This window comes from Neophocaena asiaeorientalis, unplaced genomic scaffold, assembly GCF_003031525.2.
Source record: "Neophocaena asiaeorientalis asiaeorientalis breed wild unplaced genomic scaffold, Neophocaena_asiaeorientalis_V1.1 scaffold26, whole genome shotgun sequence".
In the NCBI taxonomy this organism is placed as follows: Eukaryota; Metazoa; Chordata; class Mammalia; order Artiodactyla; family Phocoenidae; genus Neophocaena; species Neophocaena asiaeorientalis.
Genome location: NW_020173108.1, coordinates 6,653,807 through 6,671,471, shown reverse-complemented (window position 1 = coordinate 6,671,471; position 17,665 = coordinate 6,653,807). Strand labels below are relative to the sequence as shown.

Here is a 17,665-nt window from a genome sequence, read left to right as displayed (position 1 = left end):
ACTGATTTGATGCTTTCAGCATATTTTTATTTTGCGTTTAATACCAACAATTATTTTCGGTAACTGCATTTTTTAAAAGTACTACAGAAGGAGATATATCAGAACAAGCTTCTGAGCCCCTTTGAAATTGGTCAGTAGTGATACCGTACACCTTCTATTTCTAAGCTCTCTCTCTTTAGAGAGCAAGTGTTCTGAATTTTCTACGGCTTGACTTTTAGGAAGAAGACAAATATAGTTTTCATTAAATGTAACGGAGAGAGTGTTTTCTTTAATCTTTCTCTTGTATGAGATACTTACAGAGGTAGTATGGATGCCTTCTCTTTGCCAGGATCTCCCTCCCCCCAATTCCTTCCTTATTTGTTTATACTCTTCGGTGCAGTGCTCTAGCTGTTCTGTTTTGTCAATGGCGGTTCCATTTGTGCTGAGCCTCTCTGTTTAGTTGGCTTGGTTCCCCACCCTACCCCTCAGGAGAACCTGGGCAAGGACTTCGAATGAGGGTAGAAATATCCTGGGTGGTATTACTTGTGATCCATCCCGTGTGACCCTGAGAAAGTAGCGTAACTTCTTAGCGTATTTTAAAAGGGAGTGGTGCCGACCCTCTTCCCACGATGGTTGAGAGGGTTAACGAATGAATGATGGCATTGCATTTTTCAAGAATGGAGTTTATAATACCCTTAGGTTTGACAGCTGAGACTAATGTGATGATTAAAGATCAGTGGCCTCTGTGGAATAAGATAAAACCCAGTGAAGAACATTAACAAAGCCATAAAGCTTCTTAGCATCACCGCATTACACAGGGTTTTTCCAACAAGGGCTCAAGTTCTCAGGCCAGTCTGTCTCAAGGCTGACTCACAGCTTTATCCCTGGATTGCACCAGTTGCAGAGATGAGCCTAAAGGGTTTTATTCTTAGTGGTTGTAATGATGATATTGCTTGCTTTTATTGAACATTTTTGCATATAGGCAGTTTCACTCCTTTATGTGGCTTGAGACAAGTATTTATATAGATTTTAAATTTGCTTCATCATCATGATAGGAGAGTGGAAACCTAGAGAAAAGGCTCAGGGTATGTATTAAGCTCCAGATGAAATTCAGGAAAAGCAAAATTCCATCCTATCTAATCCCGATCTTTTTTTTTTTTTCTTTGCCTTTCAAACCGAAAGTCTGTAGTTGCAGGAGAAATCCAGCTTCCTAATGATAGTGACCTCCAGAAATTCATGGCAGGCAAGATGCTACAAGCCCAGGCTTTCTGGCTTTGCTGTACTGTAGGATCAGTCAAAAATGCAGTATAGGTTGGAGGACCCTGGGTAAAATTCTCTGTAATAATAGAAGGAAAAAAAAGCAGTAGCATGTTGCTTAAGACCATTTCTTATTTTGCTCAGCTGAAATTACGTGAGCTGTTTCTATACAGTAAGGAGGCGAAAGTAATCCCTCATCTGCAAGTTTTGCTAGAAGAAACCGCCACTGCTTTCTGTTCAGAAAGTTGTTGCTGAGTAATTGACTTTGGTAGCTAAAGCTGGCTTGATGGGAGCTGGAGGGACTTAGAATTCCCTGCTTTGTACCCCCTTATGTCTACTTTTCTATTTCGGTGCTCCCAGGGGGTTGAGGAGAGAGCTATTGGGGTTTCCTAACTCTCCTCTGCTATTGTAAGGCATAACGTTCATGTTTCCTGGAGTTCACCAGAGGTGGTTCAGGGTAAGAGACCAAAGGGGGATCACTCTGCTGCCACTTGAGGTCTTTAGGTAAATGGTAAGGAGGAGTTAAGCCCCCAGCTCGGGGAGCTGGAAGGGAGTAGAGGCGAGAAGGCTGTGGCTACAACGGCCTCAGCCCCTTGATGGCATACGCAGGACTCTGAGGGCTTTGCAGAGCATTCTGTTCGCTATCTGGGTTTTAATAAATAGTCCCTGTGCATTTGCTCTGTTTTCATCTATAAAGTGGTTGTATCATCAGGATATGCAATGATAACAAATAACCCCAAATGTTCAGTGGCTTAAATTATCAAAGGTTTATTTTTTGGCTTCTTGCTGGGAGCTCACTGGAACTGGTAGGAAACTCTGCTGCATTGTCCTCACCCAGCCTCCCAAGCTGATAGCCTCTACCATTTGGAGTGTTGCCCAGGGGAAGAGAATATGGGAAAGCCTGCAGAAGCACTTAAAGGCTTCTAGGCAAAAATGGTGTATATTCACTCATATCTTGCTGGACAAGCAAGTCACATGGCCTTATTCAGCTTCATGGGGGAGGAGGAATATTCCTCCGCGTGCATGGATGGAGGTGAACCAGAGTCTTGGTAAACGCCCCTGCAGGCTGCCACCAGGGTGCTCATGTTTATGAGATGTGCATCCCTTATGGTGGTCCTGGCGGTGCCCCACATACATAAGAAAATGCTGGAGAAAAATGAACACCATTTGAAAAAGGATCTTGTTAATGGATTATGAAAAAGTGGATGTCTTTTTATCATTCTTTAAAATTTTCTATAATGTACTTAAAGTTGTAACTTAAAATTGAAAAATTTGTGCAAAAGTTAAGTGGTAACAGGAGTAATACTCCTTTTCCTGTTTGGTTGTCATTGTTATATTACCTTCTTAAATGAGGCTTTACTGGAATACCTGCCCATAAGTGACTCTCATATGGAGGTGCAGTATACAGCTTGACCTAGCCTGTGTCCTTGTGAAACAGAATACCGGAAATCACATAGCCTCCTGGGTTAAAAAACGCTCTCGGAAACTCAGGTTAGTGAGAGGCATGGGCAGTGTGATACTTGAACTGGGCCTCATTTTAACAGGCCAGTCCTCCTTGTGTGGGAGGCCGCCAGGGCAGGAAGGCACTGATTGCTCACAGGATATGGCTTTGTCTGTCCTGGGTGCTCCCCACTCATCTGCCACTTTTAACACACGGATGTGCCCCATTCCTGGGCTTGGTCTTGTGCAGTTTAATGGGAGCTGTTTAACAAGAGTGTTTTTTTGAGTTCTTTAGGCTCCTGCAGGTGACGGCTTGTTTCTTCCTGCACTGTTGCCCTTGTGGGAATTGACGCACTTCTCCCAGCACCACAGCTTGGAAAAGCTCAAGGGATTTCTTCATTCAGCTTGGAGAGCAAGGCTTCCGCTCAGCTTCGGCTGGGCGCGATGAGTGTGCATGGAATGGGTGAAGCGTGTTTAATGAGATACCTCAAGGGGATTTGGGTTTGTAACGTCAAATCAGCTATGAGCTATGTCTTCTCAGTCATTCATTGATCTGGAGGCTAGGAGTTTCGATAATTATTTTCCAGTATTCTCTTTTCACTGGGAAAAGAATCTCCAGGGCACCACTCTATCGTCTCTTCTTCCCCCCCAACCCCTCCAATTCTGTCCATGTTTCTCATGCACCAGCAGAGAAGTCTGCTTGGAAGCTGCGACCGCATTTCCCTTCAAGGTAGGTGTCATAGTGACCCTCCCTATGGCACCTAGCACCATATCATAGTTTAGGAAATCAAGATATATCTATTATTTTAGAGGAAGTATTAAATTATAGAGGCTTTCCACCATTGTGAAAAAACATACATATGGAAAAATATAGGAATGTAACCTTTGCCTTCAGCTGAGAAGTTTTTTCCTCTAAGACGTTCTTGTTGTTACTCCCAGGTGAACTCCTAAGTTCCAAATAGACATTATGAATCTTTTTTATCCTTTCAGCTGCAAGTGCTGTTCTGTCTGTCTGAATTATCGGGCTTCCTGTTGAGTCTTGTTCATACTCATGCCCTCCAGGCGGACTTTCCAGTTAGAGGCAGGGGGAAGATGGTACGACACCAGCTCTCATGCTCTTGTTATCTGGGTACCAACCATCTGATCTCCCTGCAAGCCAGGCAGCCCCACAGGAGCTCACCTCTCAGATAGCTCCTAACAGCCAGCAGGGACACCTAGAGTGGGCTTGGTGTTTATCAGTTGATCCTGTGCCTTTCTCTTGAATAAACACTTACGCATCTTCATTTTTAAGTGGATTTTGCAGTTTCTTGTCTGCCTTGGTGGTGGTGGCGGCCTGTTGACCTGTAAAGACTGAAGGAGGAGGAATAAGTGGGGAATTTCAGGGAGAGTGAGAGCTCGTGGAGTTTGTAAGGGGAAGCGTTTCACAGCAGTTTATAGCCCTAGAGAACTGAATATGGGAAACCCCAGAGCAGGAACCAGCAAGATGACAAAGTAGTACGAGTCATGGCATCCACAAGATCGAGGTCAGACTGGGCATCATCTCATAACTATTGTAAGATCAGGAACTGGTGACCTTCGTGAGAGCGTCAGCTACGTACGCACATACACATACTACACACATGCAGGTGCATGCGTGCACACACACTCACATACACAACTGGAAGATGGGAAAAAAGACCAGGGATAGAAGCTCATAGATATTCTGCGGGGATGGAGAGAAGCAGTATTCTGCTCATGGAGAGAAATAAGAAGCTTTTTCATTTACTGACAGGTACTATCTGTGAGACACTGTCATTTTGTGGACTTCTGTTGTTCCTCTTAAAGTGTGATGGATCACAGGTGAAAAGGCATAACTTCGTGGGAAGAGTATTTGTGGCCTGTCAGGGTTTTGCTCTGGTTAGGAAAGCTTCCACGTAGATGGGACTTTCACTTGTCCTTCCTCCTGGCCTCTGGTTCCATTTACTTCCTGTGTGTTGGACCTTGAGTGGAGGTTATTTGATGTTTTGGGTTGTCACTAAGAACAGAAGTTCACATCGCTGTTTCTCTGAAAGTCACCATCTCACAAAGGTCTGTGGTACAGGTTCCTCTCCAGCCTTATTTCTGGAGCTCTGAGCAGCACCCAGGAAGTTACTACATTCATAGTGATCAAGCTGTTGTTCATAGGTATGGTCCCTGCCGTGATTTATACCAACGTATTTATCATACTTTGCTGAGTACTTCTGTTTCAGGTAGCAGTCTGTTTTGAAGGCTTTGTGTCCCTGCCCAGTAGCTTCTGGGTTACACCATTGGAAGCCTGGCAGATTTAGGAACGGGGAGGACATTGGACGTGGTGGGTGAGAAGCCTTACCTCGCCCGCCTGCCCCCAGCCCTGAAAGTGCAAAGCTGGCAAGTACGTGTGGCTCTTGGCGTTAGGAAAACCTTGCCGAAAATGAAGTTAAAATTCCTCCGCTGGACAGGAAATTAATCAGGACTGAACGCAGTAGACAGGGGCAGAAGCTTGACTCCTTGTTCTGTCGCTGACTAGTGTTTTATTATTATGTAAATGAGATTAAATGTACAATGACTGGTTGGGGGTTGAGGAGGAGGGAGAGAAGTGAAGATGAACAGGTTCCTTAGGATTTAAACTCAAGGTGCAAAAATGTTTTTATAGCATCTGCTGCTTCTTAATCCTTCAAATGCTGAGCAAGGGAAGCTCCTCGGCTTCTTGAAACGCAGCAATTTATTCGTCCCATCGCACGCCTAGGTCACCCGCAGCGAACCAGGCTGTGTGCCAGGTGCTAGGGCTAAGTCATGAAAACACCTAGCCCCTGCCTTCCCGGAGTTTATAGTCTAGTAGGAAAGGATATTGGAAAACATTATGTGTGCAGATAACCAGCCAGATAAGAAATGGTGTCATACAATTTAGGATTATTTGCTTGAAAAGTGGCTGAAACATACCCTAGCAAACTTCAGCAAAAAAGGAATGAATTGGTAAAAAGGAAAAAATGAGCAGCCATAAAAAGAACTTGGGAAGAAAGCTCTGGGGATAGAGGTAAGCAGGAACTGGAGGGCAGTCTCATCAGGACCCTCAGTCAAGTGAAGTGACAGCATGCAACTTTAGATCCATTCACTCAAGATTCAGATTCCAAAACAAAGGTATCTGCCCACTCTGTGGCTGAGGAAAAACAGGAGGTGTGGATAGTGTGCAATGGCAGAGGGACCTTTCCCCAAAGAGCAAATGAGAGCTAGAAAGGTAAAGAGACTCAGATGTGCACCAGGGGCTTTGTAAAGTTCAGCTATTGTGTCTTCTGGGATTCATGGCCAATGCGCAGGTGTATGTTTATTTGGGGCATACTCAACATTGAGGTTGGGATGGTTTGAGGCCATAAAACTTAGAATCACTCACCTGTAGGTGTGTCAACTCATTGGCACTTGTGTCTTGTTCTCTCGATCCCAGTGCGAGCAGTCCCACCTCATGAGAGAGCATGAGGACGTCCAGGAGCGAACGACGCTTCGATACGAGGAACGCATCACCGAACTCCACAGCATCATTGCTGAGCTCAATAAGAAGATAGACCGTTTGCAAGGCACCACCATCAGGTAGTCAGCTCCAAGTCAAGGCTCTCTCTCTGCCCGTCCGGGTGATAACCTGGGTTTCGGATTTGAAGTCACCCCTATGAATTATAACAATGTTTTACTTGGAACTAATATTTTTACAGTTGATAAGTATTATCTCTTTACTTTGTTAACCATGTGCTTTCCTGTCCATTATTCTCTTCTGACCTTGATCCTCGTGGTAACCGTGAAAGGTAGACAGGGTGGGAGTTGTAATCCTCAGTTGACTGATGAGGGGAGGCTGAGTGAGATGCTTTATCAGCAGGTTGTAAATGGAGCCTCTTCTGTCTTAGAGACCAGCATCTCATGGCTCACGGGCCCAGCCGCTCCACAGCATGTGGGATCTTCCCGGACCGGGGCACGAACCCACGTCCCCTGCATCGGCAGGCGGACTCTCAACCACTGCGCCACCAGGGAAGCCCCCTACCAGCCCTTTTATTCACCAGGCCTGTTCTAAATATACAAACTCAGTGCATCCCTTGGGGATTTTGAGAGATTTATGAACGTGGCTTTTAACTAAACATCACATATGCTTCTAGATAATCTAAAAAAATTTTGAGCTCACTTGAAGTTGACTCACCAACATTGACATAGCCTCGTACAAACTCCTAAGGCGGGCAGTTGGGGAGGAGCGAGATTTGATCTATCACGTTATTGGTGGAAAAGCTGGGGCTTAAAAATGTTAAGTGACTACTTTGAAGTTACCCTTAAGAGAGGACAGATAGAGATGGAGTTAGAACCCGCAGTATCTCTGCCTTTACTCAGTTTTCTTTCCATAAAAGTGATTGTTGGGGATTCTTCCTTCCTTGCTCATCAATCAGCTGGCCCCTAAGTCTCCTGCACACAGCACTTAGTTGGTGTGTCTGCCCGGCTGTCCACAAGAGGGGTTTGCCTTAAGTGACTTACTGAGCCAAGGAAGAGAACTTTTATCTTCCTGCCCATGCTGAGGGAGTAGCCCTCAGGAAAACAAATGGTTAGCATCAACTTTTATGGAGAAAGAGTGCTTTGTACTCTGCCTGTTTGTATAGGCCTCAGTTAAAACAGTTTTAGAGGCAGCTTCTTCAAACTCTCCCTCTAGAAGTCCTGGGTTAGAAGAAACTTTGGATGCATTTTGTTCCAACTCTAAGAGTTACAGTGATGATGGGGCTACTTGATGAGAGTACTGGTGGGCCTCTGTTTCAGGGCAAAGTTGTGGAAAAATTTGCACTGAATTGGAGGCACAGAATACGTCTCATTCCAATTTAGAACCTCAAGCCTTTTAAATTGTATACTGGTCTTCAGAGTGATTGTAGGTTAGAAGAGCAGAGAAGAATTTTCAGCCCAAAGAAATGATTATAGCAGACTTTACGGAGGCTGACAGAGTACACTGGGAAATTTGTAATTTCCATTAAAACATGCTGCACTTTTAAACACTTGAGAAGGTGAAGGCAAATGGACTCAGTGAGTTGTGAAAAAAATGCATCACGCATCACCTAGAAAGCTCAATTTCAGGATGTTTAAATTGAATATAATGGCCAAACTCCTTCATGTTAAAATACAGTGAGCTTCTTTTTTTTTTTTAACATCTTTATTGGAGTATAATTGCTTTACAATGGTGTGTTAGTTTCTGCTTTATAACAAAGTGAATCAGTTATACATATACATATGTCCCCATATCTCTTCCCTCTTGCGTCTCCCTCCCTCCCACCCTCCCTGTCCCACCCCTCTAGGTGGTCACAAAGCACCGAGCTGATCTCCTTGTGCTATGCGGCTGCTTCCCACTAGCTATCTATTTTACGTTTGGTAGTGTGTGTATGTCCATGCCACTCTCTCACTTTGTCTACAGTGAGCTTCTTGAGCATAAACATTTATCGGTGCCTTTTATTTAAAGGAAGATTGCATCTGTACAGATATCACATTAAATTCTGCCAGTTTTCATTATATAAATGCGCTAGCCCCTCCTCGAAGTGGGGACTCCCTGCAAGGCTGGAAGACTAGCAGACATGTGAGCCAGTAAGGCAAGGCTCTTCTTGTCCTCTGAGCTCTAGTAGCCAAGGTATCTCCCAGCCTCCATCACTCCAGGAAATTGGTTTGCTCTCAGGTCCTGAGATGCGATAACAGACCCAGTGCAGGAGGAGCCAGATGCCTTGGACGAACTCTAACTGCCCTGGCATATCCAGGCTATAGAGAATTGTCATGCTAATCAGGTACATTCCTGGCACCTTATAGACTTTCTTGTCACTTCAATCCGGGCCTGAATTAAGAATTTATTGGAAAAGCTGAAAAATCATCAATAAGGAAATGGTTTATGATATATCCACATTTAAGCCATACTGAATTACATAAGAAAAAGATATGACAGTCTCATAGTTTAAATTTTTTTTCTCAGGTCACAATCAGAGAACCAGGGACCTTCTGTGACTGCCCTGGAAGACTCTCCCATCTTTTATAGCCACAGGGCTACTGTAGTCAAGAATCAGCCACTGCAGGTTGCTGAATTCCAACATAAGTTGAATTCAAAGCCACATCAGATCTCTTAGGTTAAAGGTTAAGCACTGATAGGAAAAGATGAAGTGGTGAGAATTTAAATGGACACATTTGGATAGATTCAAATGAATCAAAATGCCTAGAGCCTGCAAATGCCACTGAATTTCCCCTCCTGCAGAAGCAGTCCCACTCCCAGTCTGATAAAGTTAGTCCTACCTTGCTTGGAGACTGTAGCAATCTGATCCCAGGTAGAGGGTACCAGATACATTCATACCTCACGGGCTACTCCATTCCTCTTTATCTTTAGGCCTAAAAGTAGCCAAATTCAATCATGCCCCAGGGGAATAAGTAGAAAATCCAACCTTGGAAGATACAGTTAAAATATGTAAGAGATTTATAAGATTTTATTCATTTATATTCACAGAAACTTGAGAAGAATATGTATAGGATTAGGGCCTAAGTGTTCTAGACCAGGGAGGGAGGAATATAGTGTTAGACTGATGATGAATTTATTGATACAGCTGTTTCTGTCGGACATTCTGGATGTAGTGTGTTAGCTCCAGCAGTTTGATTAAATGAAAACTAGAGTCATTGGAGGATTACATTAAATAATGTTGAACTGCCAGAACTCCCCTAGTATAACATAGGCGTCTGGAGGCCGTGGGAGTCGGGAATGTTGGGTGGGAGCTGACGTCATTAAAATGGGGTCTTTGATGCCACTTCACTGCTGGAGTCAGTGTGGGCTTGTCTCTTGTACTGGTCCACAGGGCTGCAGTAGGAATCAAAATGATTCGACCTGTAGAGATTTTTGATAATGGCTAATTGATCACGGGGTCTCCAGGATGACTAGACTGCATAATTTCTTGCTTTTTTATGTATATATGCCATTTCCTTTTTATTCTCTTACTTTCTCCTCTTATATAAGGTGAGTTGGTATCGGTGAAGCTTAGCATTTAATAGTTAGGGTACGTGATACCTAGGTGAATTTGTCATTAAACTAGAAGAGGAAGGCTCACCTAACAATGGATATAATTACCGGTGGGACTTTGGGTCTCCCATTTTGATGAGAAGGTGAGTACATTTACATTTGAAGGAGGGATAGTTACAGAAGCTTGATGTCATTGCTATTGCAATTTGGAAATTTAAGTACGTGTGAGAGGATGTGTATGGTTGTCAAGTAGCCAAAGACAGTAGTATGGATGGATGTTGTAGACAGTACTGTAGACAGCATGAAGGATGTTGTCTGGCACCTGGTACCATTCCCACCCCTTCTCTCTACTCTCCCCCAAATCAAAGAAGATTGACCCTGGGGACTACTTCCCAAACTCCCTTAACAGCTGGGCTCTGGGATACAGTTTTGGTTCTGCCAGTGAGATGCATTCACCTGGACCTGGAAGGCTGAAAGGAGGTGGGAGCCATCATCCCTCAGGCCATAATGGTGGCAGCTGACATACAGGCTTTGGTGAACATGCGGTCCTGCATTGACTGGCCTGACCCTGGAGCTGTGGGCAGGTGTGAAGGCAGCAACAATTTCCTCATCCTGGAGGGGACCACAGCTCTGATGGCAAATCTGACGGCCCCAGTTGGGCTCCACCCATCCTTCTCTTCTCTAGTCCTTCCTTCCGATGGTTTTGTAAGCACGAAACTACCTAAATTAAATCCTACTTGAAACACCCAGAAGAGTTTGTTTTCCTAACTGAACCCTGCCTAATGTGTCCTAAATCTCACCTGCTTGGAATAAACACTGAACAGTTTGGATTTATGGCCTTCTAAAATTTTTTATTGATGAATATTTTAAACAAATTGGATCATATAGCGCACACTGTTTTGTAATATGTGCTTTTTCACTTAACTGTTTGTTGTGGCTTTTTTTTTAATGCTCATCTGACTTGGGGGGATTATATAATGGGATGGGTAAAATGGAAAAATACGTCAGTAGCTCACTTTGGATCTGGGGGAGGAAAAAAGATGTCTAAGCAAATTAAACATGAGATCTTTTGTTTCCCAAGGAGATTATTTTCTTTTCCCAAAAGCTGCTCTCATAACATCAACCTTTCACTGCCAACTCTCATGAGTAGTTCATGATTTCTACTTCATTTCCCATTTGCTTGTTAGCCCACAGCTGCCTGGCTTCTGACCCCAACAGTTTGCCAAAGCTCCCTCTGCTCTGTACTGAATTGTGCCCCCCACCTCCAGTTCACATGGTGAACTCCTCGATATGACAGTGTTTGGAGATGGGGCCCTTTGGGAGGTCATTTGGTTTAGTCGAGGTCATGAGGATGGGGACCACATGATAGGATTAGTGAGTGTCCTTATAAAAAGAGATGGCAGGGCTTCCCTGGTGGCGCAGTGTTTGAGAGTCCACCTGCTGATGCAGGAGATGCGGGTTCATACCCCGGTCCGGGAGGATCCCACATGCCACGGAGCGGCTGGGCCCATGAGCCATGGCCACGGAGCCTGTACATCCAGAGCCTGTGCTCTGCAACGGGAGAGGCCACAACAGTGAGAGACCCGTGTACAGCAAAAAAAAAAAAAAAAAAAAAATCTTTGTTCTTTAAAAGAATGATGACCGTTTCAGGGCAAGTCGGCCTTTAATTGCAAGAGAGACAGAATGTGTTTCAGAAGACAGACCACACACTCAGGTAGACTGGGCTAGCTGGACATAGTTGACTGACAGTTACCAAGGTAGGCAGATGTTCTTCTGGGTCTTGTTCATCAGTCACTCCAATCCAGTGACAAGGTATGAATGTGCACCCCCAAAATAAAACAGGTATAGAGACTGCTACTGAAGTTAATATTTTTATCAACTGCTGCTGATTCCATAATACTTCAGCTCAAGGTCTGGAAAGCATGATAAGAATTATACTTTCATTGACTTTTTCCTTTTCTAATTAGATCATTTCACCCCTAGCTAATAATGAGAAAGAATCTTTAAAAAAAAAAAAAGAAATCTTTTCTTTAGGCCATCATATTATTGTTTTGTTGGTAACTAGATTTAGGAATTAGGCTGTGCTGCTAACTGGTTGTATAGTCTTAGGTAAGTCGCTTAGCCTCTGGAAGCTTCAGTGGTCTTATCTGTAAAACAAAGGTATTGATCCTGTCTTAGGTGATCACCAAGATCCCTTCCAGTCTGCCAGTCTGTGACTTGTCTGCCTCTGCTAGTTACGTAGCTGTGTGTACAATCTAATCCCTGCCCCCTTAGGAGAGTTTTTGGGTTTTTTGTTGTTAAGCTAGTAGCGAGCATTAATCATTGCAACTTGAAACTAAGCAACGTGGAAGCACTTCACAGATGCTTTGAAGTAAATGAAATAATGTACATTTAGAATCCTGTGAGATGATCCAATTCCCAAGAAAAACACCTGAGAACTTTGTAATTCCATAATTAGGAAACTGCCACAGTAGCTTACAATTAGCAACATTTATCACTTTATCAGAGCTTCTGTTTTTTTTGACTTAAATTGATCACTTCTTGGACCTTTTCATATTTTCTTCCTTTTCATCACCGGCATTAGCAGTTAGTGTTCTTGGGGGAGGCATTTTTTTCCCCAAAGAAATAAGATGTCACTTACCAAGAGTTACCATATACACCATGGAAGGAAGCAAACAATAAAGTCACTTTGAGATGCAGGTGCTGTGTCATTTGCTAGACACCCTGCCCAGCTAGGTGACGCCCTGCTGCGCAGAGCAGCCTTAAAAACACATCTCGAATTCTTGCCTTTGTAAAACTGCCATGGATCAGCAGGGTGTTTCTGACTTCTTGTTCCATTTCTCTGGATGGACCAATGCTTCTGAATAAAACAGGAGAGAGAGAACCCCCAGCATCAGCCTTCTGCAAATGCTGCAGTCCCAGATTGACTGTCGACTTACAAAGGGCCCGGAGACCATTGGCTTTTGTCACTTTCCAGTCCCAGATTCCAATCTCCTTTCAGGAACGATGCCGATAAGGATGTTCAGGAGATGACGAAGATACGCAACTCCAAGATTTTTTACCAAGTCTGCTGGAGAAACAGGGTTGCACAAATTTTCTCATGTTAGGTTCAGTTTAACCTTTGCGGGATCCTCCTGGACCGGGGCACGAACCTGCGCCCCCTGCATCGGCAGGCGGACTCTCAACCACTGTGCCACCAGGGAAGCCCCAGTTTAACCTTTTAATGCCTCATTTTTGGGACACAGAAATGCACGCGATCTTCTCACAAGGTTGCTTTCTACCTCTGACTACTGTTTACGTTGTTTGCTTGTGTTGTTTTGCACTGTAACCTTTATTATGGTTACCATAAGGGGGAACCTGAACCATGGGTGGTATGTGCTCACCTCAGCCTCTCCCTGTGAGGTCAAAAACACAGACCATCTGCACGTCCCTGCTGCTTATTTTATCTGTTTCCATGAAAGTTCTCAGCAGTACTTACTCCTTCCTCTGAATTCCTCGATTTCACACATTTTTTTCCCTTTATTTCTGCCATCTAACCCTGATTATTTGCTTCCTTCAATACAATCAGTTCTCCTTCTGATCAAAATTGCCCACTCAGCAAGTGGCCTGAGTGCTCCTCCCGCCTCATGGTTCCATCCTGCACCCCATTTTGGTTTCAGCTATCCCGAACCTCTATCCCAAGCTCCACATGTCCATGTTCACGTTCACGGGCCCCTCTGAGTCTCTGCGTGTGCCCTTGCACCCTCGTGACCTATCTAAAACCTGCTTGCCTTTAGACTCATCTTCAGTGCTGCTTCATCCAGGAAGTCTTCCCTGGTCACTGCACACCTGCAGCCCCAGATGCTCCTCCTGTGTCCGCCCAGAGCATCCTTCTTAGGTTAGAATTTGTTCTGAACATATTTGACTCCCAGAAGACAGCATCTGTTTGGTTTTTGCCATCCTATCCTTGTTTTGGTGCTCAATCCAATACCTTGAATGAGGATCCTTAGTTTGCCTTTCATGACACTGAAAGCCTTCTGCCTAAGGTGACATTTCTAGTGTGGTATCATTCTTCAGTCTGTGCTCTGACCTCAGTAAGGAATGTTTCCCTCAACAGCTTCCTTCTCCCACCCCTCCCCTATTCACTCCTTTATAAAATCCATCCTAATAAAGTAATTTTTACAAAGCAGGAGATTTGGCAGGCACTGTGTGTTTTGGGACCTGCCAAGCCAAGAGGGTTGAAGGCGGCTATGAAAGACTTTTCAAATGCCATTTATACCAGAGATACAGCGGCAGCATTTATCTGGCTTTTTTGGCTGGAAAACAGCCTCAGCCAAGCTGAAGCTGATTACATTGGCCATGCAACAAAGAATTTATTCATCATACACAAAATCTCCCCTTGACTAAAATCAGGGTTTTAACTGCTGATTGAAAGGAGAGCTGATGTATCAGGGCACAATTACCCTCTAGACCAAAAAGGTGACTCTTAAGAATACTTTTTAATTGTTTTCTTTCCTAAACCTAATTATTGTTGACTTTGCAGATGTCTAATAATTTAACTTATTCATAGAACGTTAACCTATATTTTTTGCCTTCACCACTCCCATTCTGATTCATATTTTGACTGTCTGGGGGTTTTATACCTGTTTAAAGTCTTCCCAGATTTCTGTGTGGCTCTTATTAGAAATACTTTATAAAGCAGGGGCTCAGCTGAATTCCTTCCCTGAAAGGATGTTGATTTCTTGAGAGAACCAAGAACTCTGGAGAGTTCTTCCCGTTTCTCTAATATAGATGTGTCTCCCCAGCTTCAAACGGCAGTTGCCTCTTCCCCAGTTTCCAATGAATACCACTCACCGTCTTGGTCCACCCAAAACTGTGGACATTCTGCCCACCCCACGCCCGGTTGTCAGCAACTTGAAGTGAATGCCAGGTTGAGAGAATCTCTTCTCTTCCTTCCTTTCTTCACAGACAGCCTCCCCCTGGGGCTGAGCAGGTACACCTGTGGACTTTCCAACCTCAGAGTTAAATCCCTTGACAGTTTTCTTTTCTGGCTTACTTGCAAAATAAATGCTTCAAAGAGGGCTAATTTTTGCTCTGTCCATTTCTGTCTCCAGCGTGTGTGTGGTGTTTGTGGTGGTGTGGGGAGAAGGTCTGCGGGTGCTTTGAAATAGATATTACAATTTTGAGTTTTCTTAGCTTGCCCATAGCTAATTCAGAGACCAGAGGTTGTGAGGGCTCCATGAGAGGCTGAGAAGGCGGTGGGGTGTGCTTGTGCAGATGAGACACGGCTGCATTTCAATGTTGTCTTCCTGCCAGCAAATGCAAATTGGAGGAAATAGACCATTGTGTGGTATTCTCTCACTCACTGATTCCGTTCTCCTCCTCACCCCATCCTCCTTTCCTATCCCCTAACTCCATTTACTTCCTTTAGAGAAACTAAGTGTGATATTTCTCAGACATGCTGACCCATATATACTTCTCGGAGCATTGGTTTTGATCGGTACAGATGAGGTGCTGGTTTTCTAGTCGCTGCAGCCTCAATACTCCTTCCTCTTCCCAGAAGGAAACCCACCAGTGGGACCCTGCTGGTGATGATCTGAGCCACTCCTATTCACCAGACTTTTGATACTTCTCCCCACCGTGGCCTCAGTGCTAGTAGTCTCAGTTCTTTTTCACCTCGGAATTTGAGGGGGTGAAGAAATCTAATTTCTTGAGGAAATCTTTGAAAGGGAAAAGTTTCTGGTAGGCTGGTAGATGAACCTTGTTTGGTGTATAGGTACGGATGTTGACACAGAAGCAAACTTTCAGTTTCAAACGCTGACCGTAGATGTGCCCATCTATTTGGTCTGAGAGGAATCCTGATGCATGTGGCCCGGAGAGGAGACCTGTCTGTTTTCTTTCTGAGTGTCTTTATCTTGTCCTTAAAAGACATATTCTCTAGGGATTTGTCTTATATCTCTTGTCAGTGGAGGCTGACTTCCTTTTTTTTCCCTCAGGGAGGAGGATGAGTACTCAGAACTGCGATCAGAACTCAGCCAGAGTCAGCACGAGGTCAATGAGGACTCTCGCAGTGTGGACCAAGACCAGACCTCTGTCTCCATCCCTGAAAACCAGTCCACCATGGTCACTGCGGACATGGGTGAGTCTGCCTGCCATTACCACAAAGCCGGAGTTCGGTTTCTGGATTGTAATAGGAACTTTAGAAACATAAGGCAGCCTGAATTAAAATTTAATTAGTCAAGGAGCTTATTGAGTAGATGAAGGCACATCCATTTCAGGTCTTGACATACTTCTTTGTTGGTCAAAATGGAACCAAAGAGCTGAATTCCCTTTCTGCCTTATGATTCAAATATATGTCACCTTCTGCTTGAAAATTCTGGAAGTAGGGAACCAGTTAAAAAGGCTGTGGCAGAGCTTTCCTGGTGGCGCAGTGGTTGAGAGTCCATCTGCTGATGCAGCAGACGTGGGTTCGTGCCCTGGTCCGGGAAGATCCCACATGCTGCAGTGCAGCTGGGCCCGTAAGCCATGGCCACTGAGCCTACGCGTCCGGAGCCTGTGCTCCGCAACGGGAGAGGCCACAACAGTGAGAGGCCCGCGTACTGCAAAAAAAAAAAAAAAAAAGGCTGTGGCAGTGTTCCAAGTTATAGTAAAATCTGAACTGAGATGGCAGGAATGGAAAGGGTGGAGTAAGTAGCAACATATCACAGTGGGAGAACCAATAGGTTTCAGCAACTTTGGGGTAAGGAGGAATCCAAAATGACTAACATGTTCATCCTGAATGACTAAGAGAATGATTATGTTCCTTCGTAAGGAAGCTTGGTTGAGGAATGAGTCGGGAAACGGATATATTATGTCTGAGCTTGTAGAGAAATGTCCATGTGGAAATACGTGGCACAGTGTGTTGGTATGGTGTGTTTTAAACTACAGGTTGTGGCCCATTAATGGGTCTTGAAATTATATGAAACAATAAAATATTTTTAAAATGAAATCAAATAGGAAAAAAACAATGACAGTATTGTTTCATGAAGCTTATTTGTTGGAAGTTTATATGTTGTAAGTTGCCAAGTGAAATGTTCCAGCTATGGGGTGCAGTCGAAAGGTTGCAAAACCTCAGGTCTACTTGGAGATGCTTAACTAGATCTCTGGAGAGATTGGGGTTGAGGATAAAGGCTTTGAAGTTATAAGGTAAGGAGATCCCTATGGTTGAAAGGGTGTGGAGTCAAAATGGGGAGAGGCACTATATCTTAGGAAATGTTCATGCACAGGGCAGTGATGGGAAAAGAACGAGGAGAAGGAAGAGAAAGCATAGTACGATTTACAATAGAACTCAAAATTTCGTTGGAGAGAGAGACTTTAATCAAATATTAAACACTTAGATTAATTATCAACCTATATACGTGCTATAACACCAAGAACGTAGTACCGTGACAGTGTGTCAAAGGGATTCAGTTTAGGATTTCCAGGATAGCTTCCTCTAGGAAGTAACATTTGAGCTGAGATCGGAGGATAAGTAGGAATTGAGTACATAAAAGAGGAAACGGCATTCAAGGGAGAAGGGAGAGATGTATTCAAGGCCGTCATCCTGTGTGGAGGGCACAGAGATGTGAGATGGAGGCTTGGAGAGGTAGGCAGGAGTCAGATGGTGCAAGATCTTATAGACCATGTTAGAGAGTCTGACCTTTATTCAAAGACCCACAAGAAACCACTGAATGATTTTAATAGTTGGGGGTTGGGGGAATGAAATGATCAAATTTGCATTTTGAATCAATTACTCTGTGGTGAAGAGAAAGAATCAGTGGATCAAGAGTGAATGGGTGGGCTTCCCTGGTGGCGCAGTGGTTGAGAGTCCACCTGCCGATGCAGGGGACACGGGTTCGTGCCCTGGTCTGGGAAGATCCCACATGCCACGGAGCAGCTGGGCCCGTGAGCCATGGCCGCTGAGCCTGTGCGACCGGAGCCTGTGCTCCACAACAGGAGAGGCCACAACATTGAGAGGCCCGCGCACTGCAAAAAAAAAAAAAA

The 17,665-nt window shown here is 44.3% G+C and overlaps 1 protein-coding gene across 2 annotated transcripts in view; it reads left to right on the top strand.

Annotated features, from left to right (window-relative positions):
- Window positions 1–17,665, top strand: part of MCC (MCC regulator of Wnt signaling pathway) — a 274,629-nt gene that overhangs the window by 164,803 nt on the left and 92,161 nt on the right. For both annotated transcript variants that reach the window (XM_024743383.1, XM_024743385.1), the window contains exons 3-4: window positions 6,113–6,255; window positions 15,640–15,782. In XM_024743383.1, the coding sequence (XP_024599151.1) occupies window positions 6,113–6,255; window positions 15,640–15,782 (286 nt within the window). The remainder of the gene's footprint in view (window positions 1–6,112; window positions 6,256–15,639; window positions 15,783–17,665) is intronic.